General features: G+C 42.1%; 1 protein-coding gene across 1 annotated transcript in view; it reads right to left on the reverse strand.

The window, feature by feature from the left end:
• Positions 1-19,908, reverse strand: part of SLC35A2 (solute carrier family 35 member A2) — a 163,128-nt gene that overhangs the window by 20,191 nt on the left and 123,029 nt on the right. The window contains exon 4 of the mRNA XM_029610348.1: positions 10,929-11,575. Coding sequence (XP_029466208.1) covers positions 10,929-11,575 — 647 coding nt within the window. The remainder of the gene's footprint in view (positions 1-10,928; positions 11,576-19,908) is intronic.

The raw sequence follows: 19,908 nt of genomic DNA on the forward strand, positions 1-19,908 counted from the left end.
TAAAGCATTCACTTTGGGTCAGGGCAGTATAAATGTGAGGATTTGACCATCCCTGTCTTACAGGAAATTCAGACATAGGATACAGGACAAGTTTATAGCAGCTAAGCATTAAGAAAATGGTCAGTTAGACGAAGAGACGAGATTTTATTTTCTATAAAAGAGGTTTTTTTTTTTCAAAAAATATGTATAAAAAGCTAAAATAAATAGAATTTCTTTATTTTCCATTTTACATTCAAACACTGGTCATTTCTCAGTACAAGTTTCAGAAATCAGAAAAGTAAAACCAACCCAAGATAAAAAAATAAAAAGGATCATTGGCAGCAGTTATGTAGAATGTTTTATGATGAGGGGAGGAGCCTGGATTTTTTTTTTTTTTTTTTACATTTTATAGTTTTAATCAGAAAGACATGTGAACAGTGACATCACCCACTAGAATTAAAAGCCAACTAACAAAAGTGATTCTCAAGAGGGATAGAAACTGAACTTTCTGTCAGGGCCAGGAACCGATTTACAGTCTGTTTCAGTTGTAGATCAATGAAGTTTCCTAACCCAAGAACTGCCCCGCATAGGTCTGGTTTTCAAACATACTGGGCTGCAACCCCCATGACAACATCCCAGGTGCATTTAAAAAAATATATATGCTTTTCTCCCCTCCTCCCTCCTACTCTCCCCTCCCTGGGCAATCACATCCACCTACAAACCTGCTCTCAGGCCTGGATTTAAGCATGGGCAAATGAGGCAACTGCCTCTGGTGCCAAATTCTCAGGCCCCATCACCTGAATGCTGCTGCCCCTTTCGTTTTCTTCCTGCTTGCAGGGCACCGATAATTTTGACTAAACTCAGCACGGTGCCAGTATGTGCGTGCGCTCACAAGCCCCGCTGCACGGTTCCCCTGGTAACAGGAAGCACATACTGTAGCTAGGAAAGTAGCACAGCAGGGCCCTGTGAGCGCATTCGTGCTGGTGCAAGAGCTCAGCACTCATTTAATCAAAATTATCGCTGCAGTGCCACTGGACCAGGAAGAAAAGGAGTCCCGGAGGTGAGCAGAGACATGACCCGGGACTCCAGGAGTCCCACACTGATTCCTATGAAGGAAGCGGGTGTGCCCTCTATGATGATTTCTGGAGGGAGGCAGGGGGAAGGCCTCCCATTGCCTATGAAGACCAAATTGTAAATTTGGCCCTGCCTGCTCCCCTACTGAGATTCTAATTTCCCAATGAAACTTCTTAACAGCCTGAAAGGTTAGCATGAGGTAAGTATGAGATACACTCTCCAATTTTGATTTTTTTTTTTCTTTTTTAAGCTGATTGACTTATGAATGTATATGAAAGAAGTGTGAATAGGCAGCAGCCAGGGTTGAAGCCTTGACAATTGCTACTACTCGCATGATTCAAACCTACACTAATTCCACCCCTTTTTGTGACTGGCTCTTAGGGAAGCCAAATTCCCATTTTGTTCTCTGTTAATCAGAGCCCATGTTAAGCATGGGACTAAGCAATTGCTTAGAGCCCTGAGCAGCTCAAGGGCCCCTCCAGATTCACTTATTATTTTTTCCCACAGACCGCCATTCCCATGTCTGCCTGTCATCCCACCTGTCTATGGCCCTCAGTAGGCTATCACTGCCGTTAATGTCAACGCCTGTTAAGTCTGTTGTTTTCCACAGCAATCTGAACATGAAATATGTTACTTGCTCCTTTAGGGCTGAGACCAGCAGACTCTTGCAAGAGTTAGAGCTCCCTCTACTGGACTTGGAAAGCATCACCAGTACTACACTCCTTTTAAAATGAAAAACACCAAGGAGAAATATCGCCCCGAACACATCCCTGTATGCACAGTCGTGGATTTTCTTTGACTGCTAGGGAGAATATAACAGGAACGGACAGGAAAGCCAAAAATGTCATTTTATCATGCTCCCAACACCAGTGTGGACAAAGGGCAAGTACAAGCTGTATGTCCCTGAATGGGGGGAATAAAGTGGATTGTGCCACCATGCGCCAGACAACCACTTACCAATCCTGGAGTGTTTGGTGAACATATGCAAAGAGTTCAAAGTCATTAGTTTATAGATACAGGCCACTGGTGCTCCTGCTTCTTCTACAGATCACTTGGTTGAATGGGTCCTGACCATCTCTAGCAGTCTTCTTTATAGCTTTCTAAGTTTCCGCTACACATTTTTATCATCCGCAAACAGACATCATCGACACTGACGATCCATCCTTATCATGCAAAATAACAGATCCATTAAACATGGTTTTGCTCCGTCCAAATAAAACTTGCGTGCTCTCGATTTGTAGAGATGCAAATGCTTTTCTTTCTGAATTTTTGGCACCAGACACAGAATAGGCAAACTTACTTTTTGAGTGATATGAAAACTGAAATTAACTATCTGAATGAAACTAAAAACAGTCTGATGGACAGTTTTGTCCTGAAAAGCTAGAAGCATGGAGGGGATATAGAGAGTTCTCAACTCACTATGCTGTGCATATGGTTACCAAGAACAGCCTTTCTAGTAAGTACTTACAACAAATGCAAGGTCCCAATAATGGTCCTAAGACTATACGCAAGTTCCAAGATGGAAAAGTTCTGGTGGAATTAAGGGATAACAACCATGCAGCCTTAAGAAATTTCAAGGCATCTGGATGAACGGATAATGCCTTGCCCAAGAATGAAATGCTTTTGACTGGGATAGCTGCAATCTAAACTTTGAGCCTAAAAACCTTTATGCCCTCTCGAAAATTCTTAAAACTGTTGCTACCAATGCTTGTGCCACTTCCACTTTATGATCTCTACACCAGAACATGAATCTCTTCCAAATGGAATACACTCAACTGAGGGAGTCCTGGTTGATTTGGATAACCTTTCTTTTTTCAATCTTCTTGCCATCAGCTTGAGGATGCCAGAATCTGGATGGCAGAGGACCCTGCTTGAAGAGAGCTCCCTGGATTGGAAGGTGTAATAGATCTAACAGTAGACATACTGCCTAAATATGGAAACCATGGTTCTCTAGGCCCAAAAGAGACAATAAATATCACCGGTGGTTTCTGATCTTTTACCTTGCCTAAGACTCTCTGAATCTTGCCCAAGGTAGAAAGATATAAAACTGACTTCTGCCCCAATGCTGTACCAGTGTAACTATGGTCTCAGCCAGAGGATCTGGGCTTTGACTAAAGAATTGTTCCCATTTCCTGCTCCAGCTAGTCACTATGAGATACATCGTTGGTGCACTCCGCCAGGAACAAAGCCCATGGAAAAACTGCTGGTTTAGCTTCCATTCTCCTGGATATAGTGACTGTCTGCTGAGATAATCCAGTTGAAGGTTGCTCTTCCACAGAATACGCACTGCTGTTATACTGCATCTCTATCCACAAAGAATCCTCTACAATTCCCTCAGCATTTATTTACTTTGCGCCTTCCTACTTACTGATATACATGACAAACGAAAGTTGTTGCATCTGATTGCGACATCCTAGCCTACAATTAGACCTCTGAAAAAATATGCAGGTGTTGCAGATAGCTGTAATTGTCCAGACATTCATATGCACCTTCATATGTTCCAATGACCAAACTCCCTGGCTTGATCACTTTTGGATGGCCCTCTTCCCTCCCCCCCCCCCCCACCTCACTGACTTGCATCTGTTTATAAGTAAACTGTAGGTGTCCAAGAGGCTTTCCCTTTGATAGATTGTCCATCCTCAACCACCAATCTAAAGAACTCACCACCAGTCAGGGTCACTGTTTGCTCTGGGTTCTAATATGACAGAAACAAAATCTATAAAGGATAGATGTGAAGCCTGGCCCAAAAGGGAGCATATCTATCACTATCCTGAAACACAGAACACATCTGCTTTTCTGTGCAAGGTTTCTACTTCTAGCACCAGATATAACTGAATACTCTGGCTGATTAGGAAATGAATGCCCGAAAAACATATCCTGGGTGCACTGTCACAATCTTCTCCTAAATGAACACCCAGCTGTGGGCCTCTACCAGCACTATTACTGTCTTACTCCTGAATCGCTGGAGAAGTGGTGTTCCAGATAAAGAAAATTTGACTGGCACACTGAGCATGCCCAAAGAGAATAGTGATAGGAGTATACTATCATCCACCTGGCCAAAATGATGAGACAGATGATGCAATGCTAAGAGAAATTAGGGAAGCTAACCAATTTGACAAGTTATGCTACAGCGGTAAAGTTTCTAGATGGAATAAATGACTGCTTCATGGAGCAATTGGTTCAGGAACCAACGAGAGAGGGAGATGTTTTAGAACTAATTCTTAGTGGAACGCAGGATTTGGTGAGAGAGGTTTCGGTGGTGGGGCCGCTTGGCAGCAGTGATCATAAATATGATCAAATTGGACTAATGACTGGAAGGGGAATAATATGTAAATCTACAGCTCTAGCACTAAACTTTCAAAAGGGAAACTTTGATAAAATGAGAAAAATAGTTAGAAAAAACTGCAACGTGCAGCTGCAAAAGTTAAAAGTGTACAGCAGGCCTGGACATTGTTTAAAAATGCCTTCTTAGAAGCGCAGTCCAGATGTATTCCATGCATTAAGAAAGATGAAAGGAAGGCAAAAATAATTACCTGCATGATTAAAAGGGGAGGTGAAAGAGTCTATTTTAGCCAAAACATTTTCCTTCAAAAATTGGAAGAAGGATCCATCTGAAGAAAATAGGAAAAAGCATAAACATTGTCAATTTAAATGTAAAACATTGATAAGACAGTTTAAGAAAAATTTGAAATGAAGTTAGCTGTAGAGGCAAAAACTCATAATAAAAGCTTTTTAAAATATATCGGAAGCAGGAAAACTGCAAGGGAGTCAGTTGGACCATTAAAAGATTGAGGGGTTAAAGGGAATAAGACCATTGTGGAAAGACTAAATTAATTCTTTGCTTCCGTGTTTACTAATGAGAATTTTGAGGAGATACTGGTTCCGGAGATGGTTTTCAAGGGTGATGATTTGGATGAACCGAACCAAATCATGGTGAACCTGGAAGATGTAGTAGGCCAGATCGACAAACTAAAGAGTAGTAAATCACATGATGGTATACAGCCCAGGGTTCTGAAAGAACTAAAAAATGAAATTTCAGACCTATTAGTAAACATTTCTAACCGTCCATTGTACCTGTAGATTGGAGGGTGGTCAATGTAATCCCAATATTTAAAAAGGGCTCCAGGGGTGATCTGGGAAACTACAGACCAGTGAGCCTGACTTCAGTGTCAGGAAAAATAGTGGAAACTATTCTAAAGAACCAAATCATAGAAAATATAGAAAGACACATCCAGCATGAATTTACCCAAAGAAGTCTTGCCTCACAAATCTGATACATTTTTTTAAGGGGTTAATAAACATGTGGATAAAGGTGAACTGGTAGATGTAGTGTATTTGAATTTTCAGAATTTGTTTGACAAAGTTCCTCATGAGAGGCTTCTAAGAAAACCAAAAGTTATGGGATAGGAGGCGATGTCCTTTCATGGATTACAAATTGGTTAAAAAGACCAGAAACAGAGAGTAGGATTAAATGTCAGTTTTCTTAGTGGAAAAGTGTAGCCTGTGGAGTGCCTGAGGTATCTATACTTGGACTGGTGCTTTTCAATATATTTATAAATGATCTGGAAAGGGATATGATGTGAGGTGATCAAATTTTCCATTAGAAACGAAACAGTAGAACTAGGGGTCACGAAATTAAACTTCAGGGGGGATGACTCAGAGCAGTCAGGAAATATTTCTTCATGGAGAGGGTGGTGGATCCCTAGAATGCCCTTCCAGAGGAGGTGGAGAAGAGCAAAACAGTTAAAGAATTAAAAGGGGCATGGGATAAACACTGGGTCCCAAAAGGCTAGAAGACAGAAACGAAGAGGAGCGCACACTCGGTGCGACAGTTACTACCCTTAGCAGAAGCATGGGGAATACTATCCTCAACTAAGAAGCCTTGATACTTTTGATGCAACTGCAACATCACTCTCCACTTTGACAGCAGGGGGTGGGGTGCAAAGGGGAATTGGATTTAGATGGCAACCAACACGGGCCCCGACATTTTGGGGGTACTGATATGCAGACAATAAGGGAAAACGCACAGGACTGCTTCTATGGCTAAGCCTAAAAGCAAAGGAAGTCAGCATTGATGGAATTTTCAGGAAGGCTCCCTGCTCAGTAAAAATATTGCTAGCAGTAATTTTTTATGGGTTTGACATTTGTTTGGTTTTTGATTGTAAACATCACTACCCTTATCATATGGATTGGGGGCAACTGCACAGACTACATTGGGAGAAACCTGGGGGTGGACTGCATGACACAGTAGATATTTGCCAAATGGGGCCTGCTGGGCAGATTGGATGGACCATTTGGTCCTTTTCTGCCGTCATTACTATGTTACTATGTAAATTTGCAGATAACACCAAATTATTCAGAGTAGTTAAATCACAAGCAGATTGTGATAAATTGCAAGACGACCTTGCGAGTCTGGAAGACTGGGCGTCCAAATGACAGATGACATTTAATGTGGACAAGTGCAAGGTGGTGCATATAGGGAAAAATAACCAATGCTCCATGTAGTTACACAATATAAGATTCCATATTAGGAGTTACCACCCAGGAAAACGATCAAGGCATCATAGTGTATAATACATTGAAATTGTCAGCTCAGTGTGCTGCAGCAGTCAAAAAAGCAAACAGAATGTTAGGAATTATTAGGAAGGGAATGCCACTGTATTGCTCCATGGTAAGCCTGCATCTTGAGTACTGTGTGCAATTCTGGTCACCGCATATCGAAAAAGCTACAGTTGCACTGGAAAAGGTACGGAGATAAAGGGGATGGAACGGCTCCCCTATGAGGAAAGGCTAAAGAGGTTAGGGCTGTTCAGTTGGAGAAGAGACGGCTGAGGGGGGATATCAGAGGACTATTAAATCATGAGAGGACTAGAACGGATAAATGTGAATTGGGTTTTTACTCTTTCAGACAATAGAAGGACTAGGGGACATTCCATGAAGTTAGCAAGTAGCACATTTAAAACAAATCTGAGAAAATCCTCTCTCACTCAATTCACAATTAAGCTCTGGAATTCATTGCCAGAGGATGTGGTTAAGGCAGTTAGTATAGCTAGGTTTATAAAAGTTTTGGATAACTTCCTGGAGAAGTTGATAAATTGCTATTAATTAAGGTGACTTAGGGAATAGCCAATGCTATTACTGGCATTAATAGCATAGGATCAATTTAATGTTTGAATACTTGCCAGGTACTTGCATCCTGGATTGATCACTGTTGGATACAGGATGCTGGGCTTGATGGACTCTTGGTCTGAGCCAGTATGGCAACTTATTTTCTTATCTATTCTCAAAAGCTGTCTCTGGTTCAGGAACATCTGCTAATGGTACAAACAGACTGACCCAGGCCCCACTAGCGTGCGTAAGGGTCAGCCCTTACATGTAGAAATGCCCCTTTCACCATCTTATAAAAACATAACACAAAGGAGCAATCACAAAAAGGCAGGCAGTGAGCAGTGGCTTTGACAGTTGTTTCCCCCTTACACCCAAATGAGAAAAAGAAAACAGGAACCAGTCTACATGCTTTCTGATAGATTCAGAACAAATAATTGGGCCGACTGCTGAAGAAGACAGCCAACCCATAGAGAGAGCTAGATGCTTTGCAAGCTAATCCTTACTCTTTTAGGCACTTTTTCCATACGGTGGGATTTCCTACTTCCAAACACCTACTCGAGATCTCATTTGCAACCATCTTTATCATCATCTCTGGTCCCTCAAGCTCTTGGGAATCTATTCTCTCTATGCCACTTTAGTTCATTCCCTGGACACACGAGTGGACAAATTAATGCAGTCATCAGTTAAGCTCCTGCATCTCTCCCATAAAAATAGAATAGGCTGTGCTTGGCTGACACACTTGCAGAACATTTAAACCAGCCCAGAGGGAATTGCTAAGATAAGTTCAGTCTACAAATGCAGCGGAGGGACCCAATGCCAACAATTCACACCAGAGATATGGTCAAGCTCATGAGGAGAAGTAACATTCACACAGGAAACCAGCCTGTGAGAGACCAACAATAACAGGAGAGAAACTGATGATGGGTCCCTAAACCAACAGAAAGAGTTTCAGTCCTTATAAGAGGCTTTGATGATCTATGCTCTAAAGGAAGAAGCAATATTTATTTGTGTGTTTTATATGCCGTCATTCCATGTGAGAATCACTAGTTCATAATGGTTTATATCCTTCATGTTCACACTGGTGTGGCAGTATAATATAATGGATGTCAAATATCTCATGAATAATCATTGTGGATATCCTGAAAACCAGACCTGTTTTAGGGAGCTCAAAGTCTAAGAGAGTTGAAAAATGCTGCTGTATATCCTAAGGGCTATTTTTTATGTCTGTTCTGGGAGGGTTCTAACTGAGATAGAGATGCATGGCCTTATTATTAAAGTCTACTGGTTAGCACTCGGCACTTAAAGACAATGTCTAAGACTGCTCAAATATTTCAATATCAATATTTAATATAAATATTAATGCATGACAACAGTCTCAGAGCTGCTGCAGTGGAGATATCATATGCTCACTCATTCTGTTCTTTTCACAGTCCTTATATCTTCTATTTAAAGTGCTTGGCATTGCAGTTTCAGAAGAGCAGCTTTCTGAGCTACGCTGGGGAACCTCCTGGCAAGGCATGCATCTCTCCCTTACATTCATCCAATTCTCACCTCTTGGAGCTCCAGGGTAGCATGCAGGGAAGTGGGGAAGGCAGAAGACATTGTTTGCCGACAGGTACAAGTCCCTTGTGGGGGGGGGGGGGGGATTTTCTTGACACAGCAGGGTTTGCTTCGGAATAGCTGCCTGAAAAGATGGAACTAACCCCCCCCCCCGCCCGCTCACTGTAGTTCTCTCTCCCTCCTCCCCAACAGCGAGCACTGGCTTGTTGTCATGGAAGATTCACCTGCTCCCGCTACAGAGCCTTAGTGCACCCCAAATGGAAGGTCTGATTGAGACTTGTAGGGTCTCACACGTCAGATACTTAAGAGATGAGGAAGACCGACTTTGTTATTAGTATTTTCAGTAGATGGCGCTGGAGGAGGGTTTGTGTTTGGCTTTAGCACCCCTCTCCCTCATCCGTAACATATGAAAGGAAGACCCTCGAAACAGTATCTTCCCCTATATGTCCATATATATATGTCCATACACACACACATACAAACCTACCTGTATATGCATATTACATGCATACATGTGCCTGTGTGTTATATTTATATATACGTAAAGCTGGATAAACATGCTGCTTGTATCTGATTCTGATATTACAGTGACAGAAAGGAACTTGGGCTTCTGCTGTTACCACAAGAGCTATGCTTATGTTTGTGGTGATGTCATAAGCCAAACCGTCAAAAAAACATAAAAATCATTAAAAAGAGGTAGGAGACTGTAGTGTTCATTTTATCCCAATTTTTTTTTTTTTTGCAGCAGTCTCCTTGGATTTCTAGTCTATGTAACAAAATTCTGGGGTGAGCTCCCATGATCAGAGTGGGTGACCATTCCCCATCCGACATTAACATCCATGTTGAACTTGCGAGCCAAAGACGTATAATGCTTGGGGAAGAGGATCTAATTCCAGATAGCATCTTAACCTGTATCATTTTCTGGCAGAGATCTGGGCTTTTCCCTTTCACGGCCCAAAGTCCCATCGAGGTGTGGCTAGTGGAATCTCTGCTTTGGCAGTGTGTGCAAAGGGGAGAGGTCAGGTAGCACAAGGGAGGACCTAGCTAGTCATCTCTTCACCCTCTCCCCTTCTCTTCTCACCTCTGGGGAGCAAGTAGACTTCACTGTAATACTTCTATGCTTTTGGCCACGTACTGGAGGTATTTCCCTACTCTTAGAGGGCTTACAATCTAAGTTTGTACCGGAGGGTAAAGTGACTTGCCCAAGGTCACAAGGAGCGACAGTGGGACATGAACCCTGGTCTCCTGGTTCACAGCCTGCTGGCTCCACTCCTCCTTGACCTGCTGCTCTACATCCACAAAAATAACACCATTTATTTATGGAAAGATTATCTACACCTTCTAGTATGTCATCGAAATCCTTGAATGCTCAAGAACAAAGGCTGTTATCCTTGTATCAAGAGGCTGAAATAAAACTTAATAGTCTATACTAAGGCAAGGGGAAACAAAATGAGGCAATACATGTAGAAGAAAACCTAGGACCCAATAATTATAGCTATGGAATGTTGGTTAGTGAAAAAGAAGGCCTGAGCGGCCGGACATTGCCTGCCACTGGTCCATCATTCTAGAGAGGGGCAGTCAAGATTTGCTTTGGTTTTCTTTTTTTTTTGTTTTTAGCTTTATATGATACAGACACCCAAGGAACCAAAAGCCCGCCTCCTCTATCCCATCCTTCTGGCTTTAGCACTAAACAAACACCTCTGTTTCAATTTCCCTTTCACAGCACAAAAGCAAGATGGCCTATCTGAAACGTTATCCTGGCAATACAAAATGCAAACTGTGGTCTGGCCTCTGACCCATACCAGCAGGTGGCATTATGGAGAGGGCAGGGTGTTAAAAAAAAGAGATAGCCAGGGTTGTTAATACGGTAAGAAATGCAGGCATTTTAGAATGGGGGAAGGAAGGCGAGGGCACAGATTTCCAGCAGTGATTGACAGATAGACATGGACCACCTTTGCTCTATAATCCAGACCAACACAGCAGCAGACAGACATACTGAATGCAGGAATCTCCCTGCAACTTATTATCCCTGGTTACTTGTGCCTGCACTCAGGCAGATTCTTCCCACACAGCAGAAAGGAGGCAGAGGATAAGGGGGAAGTCTGTGAGTTTTGCAGGTGTTAACGCGGTGGGAGATTGTAAGTAACCGCCAACAGGAAATGATGAGAGGTATTGGTAGAGAAGTCTCTCACTTCACCAGCACTGACTTTGGCAGGAAGGCTCCCTTTTCATCAGTGACCTTGGCCACAGCAGGTGCCCGTGGCAGGCTGTACATGTAGACCGCTCCGATGACCAGCGCCGCCCCAAGGGTGAAGAGCAGGTCCACGTGAAAACCGAACAAGTAGACCGAGGCCACAGTGGAGACCACGATGGAGAAGGACGTGGCAAAGCCTTTGAGGATATTGTCAGCGTACTTCACCACTACAGCTACCAAGAGGCCTCCAAAAGCCTGGTTCAGGATTACCGTCCACACCATTGGCGTGTAGCCAAAAAAGAAGCCCCGCTCAGCTACTGCAGTGCCATCATTGTACCACAACCCCAGTAAGCCCAGGGCTGTGCCAAAAATGCCCAGCTGCACGTTGCGCAGCCAGACGGAGGCTGCGCTGCCCTTAAGAATCTTCTCAAAGTAAACCCCAGCGAAGCCAGAAGAGAGGCACGAAAGGACTACAGCCACCAGCCCTGCGGTGTAGTTCTGGTCCCCAGTTGTCTCCTTGCTGCCAGCCTGCTCCACTTGCACAAGGGCGACACCAATAAAAAGTAGCAGCAGTGAGACCCATTGCAGGCGCGAGAGGCTCTTCCGCAGCATCAACACCGAGAAGACTGCAGTGGTGAGGATCTTCAGCTGGTAAGTGACCTGTGAGAGGGGAAAAGGAGAACTCATTCAGTACTGCTAATAACAGAAAGAGAGCACTTTTCTTAATTCTTGCACATGGCACATAGATCACAAAGCCACGCGAAGTGACACAGGTGGGGAGTAACACTATCATCAAGACTTCAACTTTGGGTCCTGTCTCGTTCCTGGCCTCTCATAAGCCTTGAGCAGTGGCCCCACATTAATGATCCCGCTGCCACCTAATTTACAAGCTGCCGTACAATCAACAAACCTGAAGCTCCCTAGCTCCTAATTCAATCATCTGAAGAAGGCTATGGAGTGCTTGCCTTCGCTTCTCTGCTGTTTGCTCCAGCTCTTCCCCTCACAAGCAGCCTGCAGGGAACAGACGGAGAGGGGTCGTTTTGAGGGTGGAGCAGACATAGAGCAAAGAAGAAAGAGAGGCACTCCGAGGTTGAATGGATAGTGAAAGCAGTCAGAATGTTCAATTCCTCAAAGATCTTCTTAAACTAAAGATGATTTTGATAGATCAGTAATTCCTGGAGAGAGAGATGAAATTCTTCAAAAGGGACATCTTTATACAGAGTTTCTTGCGCCAATAATACACCAGCTACAAAGACCTGGAGGTGTTTTGGCTGTCTGCAGCTGCTGCTGTCCCACAGCGGGCAGAAACAACTTTAATTCAAAGAAACCTTGAGGACTGGCACTACTGCTCACTTTTCAAACTTCTGTTAATTCAATCATTTTTTGTGTCTGTTACCATGTGCCCAATAAAGGCACATACTTTTCAGAGTAATTAACAGCACGACAAACTACTTATGCCAAGGACATTTTCAGCATCCATAAACTCATATACTCCAAGACGATAAAGAATTTCTCAAGAAAATATTAAAAGGAAAGTTACACAGTATGTCAATTAAAATCAAAAGTGACATTTCAAAGTTAAAAGTTGAACACATCTTTACTTGATAGTTGATTTTGTACTTGGCAAATGTATTTGTATATCGTTTAAATTTTGCTTAAAAATAATGTGAAATGTCTTTCAATAAAAATTAGACTTTTCTACACAGTGAGAAGTGTAATGTTTATGCAAAATTATGCAAATTTTCAACATAACTGCCACAGAATTTGCTAACTCTTGCTGCAGAATCTTGAAAAATATGCTGCAGTAAACCATGGGCTCTGCCCTTCAGTTGCCACATCCAGTTCACACAAACTGACCGGAAAATACTAGCAGGCACAAGGGAGACTGTTAAAGCTGAAACGCACTGCTTTAAGGGAAGGACCCTGCACTAGGGGGCTAGACTAAATGTGGAAGATCAAAGCTAGGGAATACAGTAGATGAAAGCATAGGTCAAAATGCAAGAAGAAAGTTCAAGCAATGTATGGACATAATCATAAACAAGTCCACGAATGTGCCACCATCTCCACGCGGCAGCTCGGTCGCTGGAGGCCAGTCTGGTGGCTCAGCGGAAATGCCATGCACTGGGGTTCGATTTCTGAGCTTGGCTTCTGTACCTCAGCCAGGGCTGGGAATGTGGTGGTGACAGCACTCACAGCCCCGGACGGTCGGAGTCTCAGCCATCACAGAACACCACTGCCTGGTGGTCAAACACAGGGTGCACCCTTCCTAAATTCTGAAGGGAGCTACAGTCTGTGGCCCCTGACACTGCAAGAACTAGGAGGGGGGTGTTAAACATGGATACACATTCCCAGGTAATTGTAAGCGAAGGCTCTTCCCAATGTCACCCTAGTAGAGGCTGGCTCTGATTTAGCCGGAAGCCCAGAGTAGGTGTCTGTTACCCCTCATTCCTCTCCCCCCAAAATACTGCCACAACGCGCGTGGCTTGTCAGCCAGATGTTGAGGCTAAACATGGGGAGAAATATGAGTGAACGGAAGAGTATCACAAGAACAAGCCTAAGCAATGACTGTACCGTTTGCAAGTTTACAAGATGCACTGATGCAATTATTTCTGTCCAAATCTTGTAACATATACGCCCATACAGAGGATCTCATAAGCCTTCTTTTCCATTCCAGTTAATGAGCAAATGTGTTTTAAATGATTTGTTTGGTCTAACTTGATTAGCCCCAACCTTATTCCTTAAGATATTTTGGGCTTCAGGAGGGATGACTTCAAGAGGATGATGAGTGCAAATGCTGAAAGACCCTATCAGGAACCTGAGAGCTGAAGGGTTCACAGAAATTTTGGTCAGAACTAAAAGGGAGCACTGAGAAAGCAACAAATCTCCGTGGAAGACTAACAAAGGGAAAAGGAGAAATTCAAATATGATTCTCTGAGGAGGTAGCAGAAATGAGTGCAAAGAGGTTAGCATTCAACCTATATGGAAAATAAATGCACAAAGGAAGAAGACAGTTAAAAGGAAAAATGAAAGGAAGCTGGAAGGTCAGTTAGAAAAGCAAAGGTTCAAACAAAAGAGAAAATAAATTCTTCTTTAGATGTATAAGGGTGAGATGAAAAACCAAAGGAAGAATAAAAAGGTAAAATAACATTTATTTATTTATTTGCTTAATTTAGTCACGATATTAAAATCTGCTCAGTGATGTACATTACTACGTTATTGTAATTTGTTAAATTAATCACATACAGCATTCAAACAATACATTAGTCTAAAAACATCTAAGAACAATCACAGATTAGGCACTAGATCTAAGCTGGTTCTACCCTACAGCCACCCTGCTAAGCCATGACCTACAGCAGTTTACGATACCCCAGATATCACGGCCTAACCTGCAGTTTACCAGTGCCAAGTCTAACAAAACGTTAATATGCGAAGGGTACTTTTTGCTACCTCCTGAAAGTACAGTAGTGGCAGATAAGAACATAAGAAGTTGCCATGCTGGGTCAGACCAAGGGTCCATCAAGCCCAGCATCCTGTTTCCAACAGAGGCCAAACCAAGTCACAAGAACCTGGCAATTACCCAAACACTAAGAAGATCCCATGCCACTGATGCAATTAATAGCAGTGGCTATTCCCTAAGTAAATTTGATTAATAGCCATTAATGGACTTCTCCTCCAAGAACTTATCCAAACCTTTTTTGAACCCAGCTATACTAACTGCACTAATCATGTCCTCTGGCAACAAATTCCAGAGCTTTATTGTGCGTTGAGTGAAAAATAATTTTCTCCGATTAGTCTTAAATGTGCAACTTGCTAACTTCATGGAATGCCCCCTAGTCCTTCTATTATTCAAAAGTGTAAATAACCAATTCCACATCTACTCGTTCAAGACCTCTCATGATCTTAAAGACCTCTATCATATCCCCCCCTCAGTCGTCTCTTCTCCAAGCTGAACAGCCCTAACCTCTTCAGCCTTTCCTCATAGGGGAGCTGTTCCATCCCCTTTATCATTTTGGTTGCCCTTCTCTGTACCTTCTCCATCGCAACTATATCTTTTTTGAGATGCGGCGACCAGAATTGTACACAGTATTCAAAGTGCGGTCTCACCATGGAGCGATATAGAGGCATTATGACATTTTCCGTTCTATTAACCATTCCCTTCCTAATAATTCCTAACATTCTGTTTGCTATTTTGACTGCTGCAGCACACTGAGCCGACGATTTTAAAGTATTATCCACTATGATGCCTAGATCTTTTTCCTGGGTGGTAGCTCCTAATATGGAACCTAACATTGTGTAACTACAGCAAGGATTATTTTTCCCTATTTGCAACACCTTGCACTTGGTCCACATTAAATTTCATCTGCCATTTGGATGCCCAATCTTCCAGTCTTGCAAGGTCCTCCTGTAATGTATCACAATCCGCTTGTGATTTAACTACTCTGAATAATTTTGTATCATCCGCAAATTTGATATCTCAAGCGAGAGGCTAAATAATTTCACAGCGTAGAAGGCAGCCCTGTCTCTAGTGCTCATCAGTCTTATTTTAGCAGCAGGTAAAGGAAGATTGTGAGGTTTATGAAAAGGAGGACACCGCTAGAAATCATAAGTTCTTTTGCTCAGTATATAGAGAAGAAGGGGAAGGCCACAGACCTAAAGGCAGTAAACTGAATTAATAAATGTGAAATGATTATTTGCTACTACTGTTGTTCAAAGCAATCACAAGATAAAACATCCATAAAATTATGCAAACAACCTTAAAATCAACATAACACTAAAACACATCAACATACACATAACACCAATACTGAGACTAAAATAAGATCAATCAGTTGCATATGTACCTCTAAGAGAATTTAATATGGGAATGCCTGTAAAAATTACAAACCCATTTACAGAAGAGGAAATACTTGAAGCATTTACACAAATGAGAGTAGACAAGACAATGGGATACGCTCCAGAACACTGAAAGGTCAGAAAAATGCTGATTCCTGTTCAATTTATCCTTGAAGACAGGGAACAAGTGGGAGGTGGGCAATTACAGACCCATTAATCTAACTAAAGTAGTGAGCAGCTATGGAAATCATACCCAGTACCTTGAAAAAGAAGATTATAGGCAGGCCACCCAGTCTCTGGCAGCTGTAACAAAAGTAAAAAAATCCAGCAGAATTCCTTATTCTTCATAAAAATATGGGAAACCATACGAACTAGATGGAGATGCAGTGGCCTGCGTGCCACTCTCCCTCTGCACTGGTCCAGGCTTGGTGATAAGCAATGCAGTATCTTGGGCCATGTCCTCAACCTCTGCTGCCTGGGGCTATTAGTGTTGTGATTAGAAGCATGTGGCACTATTTTTTCTCATGTGGTTCAAACCATGAAATTTCTGTCCCAAGACGACATGGCCCAAGGTACTGCTGCTCTCCTCGTTCTAACGCCAAACCCAATTCAGCAATGGGGGACTGGAGAGTTTTAAGGTATGTATGTGTATGTAAGTGAATGAGTAGATCAGAGGGGTGAACGGAGAGAGAGAAGGGTCTGGCATCCCCAATCCAGGATCACCCCTTTTTCTCCTCCCACCACCCTCCATCCTCTCCCTAGCTTCCCCTCTGCTCCCTCCATCCCCTTCCTCCATCTTGCTCTTCCAAGATTCCATCTCCCCCCCCCCACCGCCATGTTGCTCCTCCATGGGGACTGATCACAGGTGAACAACCAACACTGCCCATGGCTCAGACAGAGTAAGCCATGCATTGCCTTTTGCTATACCTGGGCATAACAAAAGGAAACACAATCTGCTAGCCAATTAGATAGAGGGTTTGGCAACAGCAATCCCCAGTCTAATTGTGTCAAAAGAAAGTTGGGTGGGACTTCTATGGGCTTCAGTCCACTCCAGGGAGAAGGCAAAGGCTCTTTTGCAGTCCAAATACGACTTTGGGTTATTTTGTGAGCTTATAAGAGTTAGTATTTGCTTCTAAGTAATAAAATTGTGAGTCTGCAAAGGTCACTTACATGCTCTGAAAAAGTGACATTACTGGTTCCTGGAAAACTAGACACTAGTGTTTGATATGAAAAGGTGTTAAAAGGAAGTGTTATTAGAAAGTGAAAGGGAGAGTAGCTAAGAAGGCGAATGTTAATCTGCTGGCGGTGTGAATCCCTCAGAGGAGATTGCCTTTTGAAGTACTTTTGTTTGAAGTCATTGCCTTAGAAGTACAAATATACAGGAAAGCAAAAACAGAGTAAACATCAGTCCAAAGGGACTGCAGAACCTTCATTTGCTGCTGGTAAGGTGGACTTGCGAGAAGGAATGTCTTAAATCTAAAAAAAAAAAATTCTTAAAAGGTTAAACAATTGTGTTAGTTTTTAAGGCTAGTAGTTGTTTGCAAGTGTTTAGGAATTGTGCGCAATTAGAACTAGGCCTTTGGTTTATTTTGTGAGCTTGTAGAAATTTGTATTTGCTTGTAAGTATTAACGTGAGTGTGCTGGTTCCTGGGCACCTAGTCACTAGTTTGATTCCCACCCACCCCTTCCCCATATCCCATCTACCCCAAGCTCTTTTTCTGTTAGGTACCCACCCACCCTCCAGTTAAGAAGAAAATCTTGAAAATATGAGTCAATTAGCAATTTTGCAAAACATACAATTAACCCTTTAATTGACTAATTTTAGTCCTTTTGCTAGTCATTCACAAACTAACAAGTCACCTAGTTATCAATTTAAAAACCTTACATTTTAAAAGACACCAAATAATTTAAAATCCCTTAATCTGAAAGACATACCTACTCTATAATCAGCTTTAAAACTTTAGCAGCTTAATAAAATGAATGGGGGCTATCCAGTCTTTTGCACCTGGTGCCACATGTATGTTTATCTGCCTGTTACTGAGAGGTTGTTGTGTGTGCACCCAGTGCAAAGAGCTCCTGGCTCTCAGAGAACAAGTCCGATCTCTGGAGACCAGAGTGGCAGACCTGGAGGAGCTGAGGCAGACAAAGAGGTATATAAAGAGAGACCTTCAGGGACATAGTAGAGTGGTCCCAACTCAGTCAAGCAGCCCCTTGTGCTGCTTTGGAGAAGCAAGGTCACCGGCAGAAGACCATCACCATGATGTGGCAGGAAGTGACCCTGTAGCTAGGACCTGCCCTCCAGGTGATCCCTTATCTTCTCGCAGAGATAGAGCAGCTTTTAAACTAGATGAGAGGGAAGGCCGACAGTAGCTCAGAAGCACATGGTTTGGCATGATGCATCTCTGAGGATACTAACAAAACAGGGATGTTAGGGCATCTGGATAGAGAGGTTGTAATAAATGCTAAAATGATCGAGGTGCCTTTAAGTAAACAGCAACAGAGCAGAAAGATACCAAATTATCCCTGTCAACTGATAAACAGGTTGTTAATACAAACAAAATACATACTTTGAAATGTCTACATGCAAATACTAGAAGTCTAAAAAATAAGATGGGAGAGTTAGAAAGCAATGCACTGAATGAAGAGGTATAACTGGTATCTCAGGACTTGGTGGAAGGAAGTTAACTAATGGGACACTGTGATACCAGGGTACAAATGATTTTGCAATGATAGGATGGATCAAATTGATGGAGGTTTGATGCTAATTGTTAAAGTGGGTCTAGATCAAATAGGATAAAAGTTTTACAGGAAACATATGCATCTTAGAATATGGATTGAAATTCCATGTGAGATGGGGAATAATATTAACATTGGGGTATACTACCATCCACCTAACCAGAATGAACAGACATATAATGAAATGCTAACAAAAATAGCAACACAATAATAATGGGTGATTTCAATTACCCCAGTATTGACTGGGTAAATGTCACATCAAGGCATGCTAAGAAGGTAAAGTTTCTAGATGAAATAAATGACTGCTTCATAGAGCAGCTGGTACAAGAAACAACAAAGGGGGAGGGAGCTATTTTAGACCTAATCCTTTGTGGAACATATGATTTGGTGAAAGATGTAATGGTGTTAGGGCCACCTTGCAATAGTGATCACAAAGATCAAATTTGACTTGATAACTGGAAGGAGGACACTAAGTAAATCCACTGTTATAGCATTTAACTTTCAAAAGGGAGATGATGAGAAAATGAAAAAAAATGTTTAGGAAAAAAACAAAAAGCAGCTGCAAAGGTCAAGAGTTTACATAAAGCATGGATGTTATTTAAAAATATTATCTTGGAAACCCAGACTAGATGTATTCAATGCATTAAAAAAGGTGGAAGGAAGACCAAATGACTGCCAGCATGATTAAAAGATGACTGACATCTTTCAAAAAATGCAATAGGGATCCAAATGAAGAAAACAGGAAATAGCATAAGCACTGGCAAGTTAGATGTAAAGCATTGATAAGGAAGGCAAAGACAGAATTCGAAAAGAAGTTTCCTGTGGAAGAAAAAAAATTCATAATAAAACTTTTTCAGGTACATTCAAAGCAAAAACCCTGCGAAGGGGGTCAGTTGGGTCATTAGATGATTGAAAGGTAAAAGGGGCACTAATGGAGGATAAGCCCAAAGCAGAGAGATTAAATTAATTCTTTGCTTTGGTCTCTACTAAGATACAAGGCAGATACCCATGCCAGAAGTGATATTTAAAGGCGATGATTCAGAGGAATGGAAACAAATCTCATAAGAACATAAGACATGCCATACTGGGTCAGACCAAGGGTCCATCAAGCCCAGTATCCTGTTTCCAACAGTGGCCAATCCAAGTCACAAGTACCTGGCAAGTACCCAAACATTAGACAGATCACAAGCTACTATTGCTTATTAATTACTATCATAACAGTTTATGGATTTATCCTCTAGGAATGTATCCAAACCTTTTTTAAACCCAGTTACACTAACTGTAAACACATCCTCTGGCAATCAATTCCAGAGCTTAACTATGCGCTGAGTGAAAAATAATTTTCTTTGATTTGTTTTAAATGAGCTACTTGCTAACTTCATGGAGTGCCCCCTGGACCTTCTATTATTGAGAGAGTAAATAAC

This window comes from Rhinatrema bivittatum, chromosome 1, assembly GCF_901001135.1.
Source record: "Rhinatrema bivittatum chromosome 1, aRhiBiv1.1, whole genome shotgun sequence".
In the NCBI taxonomy this organism is placed as follows: Eukaryota; Metazoa; Chordata; class Amphibia; order Gymnophiona; family Rhinatrematidae; genus Rhinatrema; species Rhinatrema bivittatum.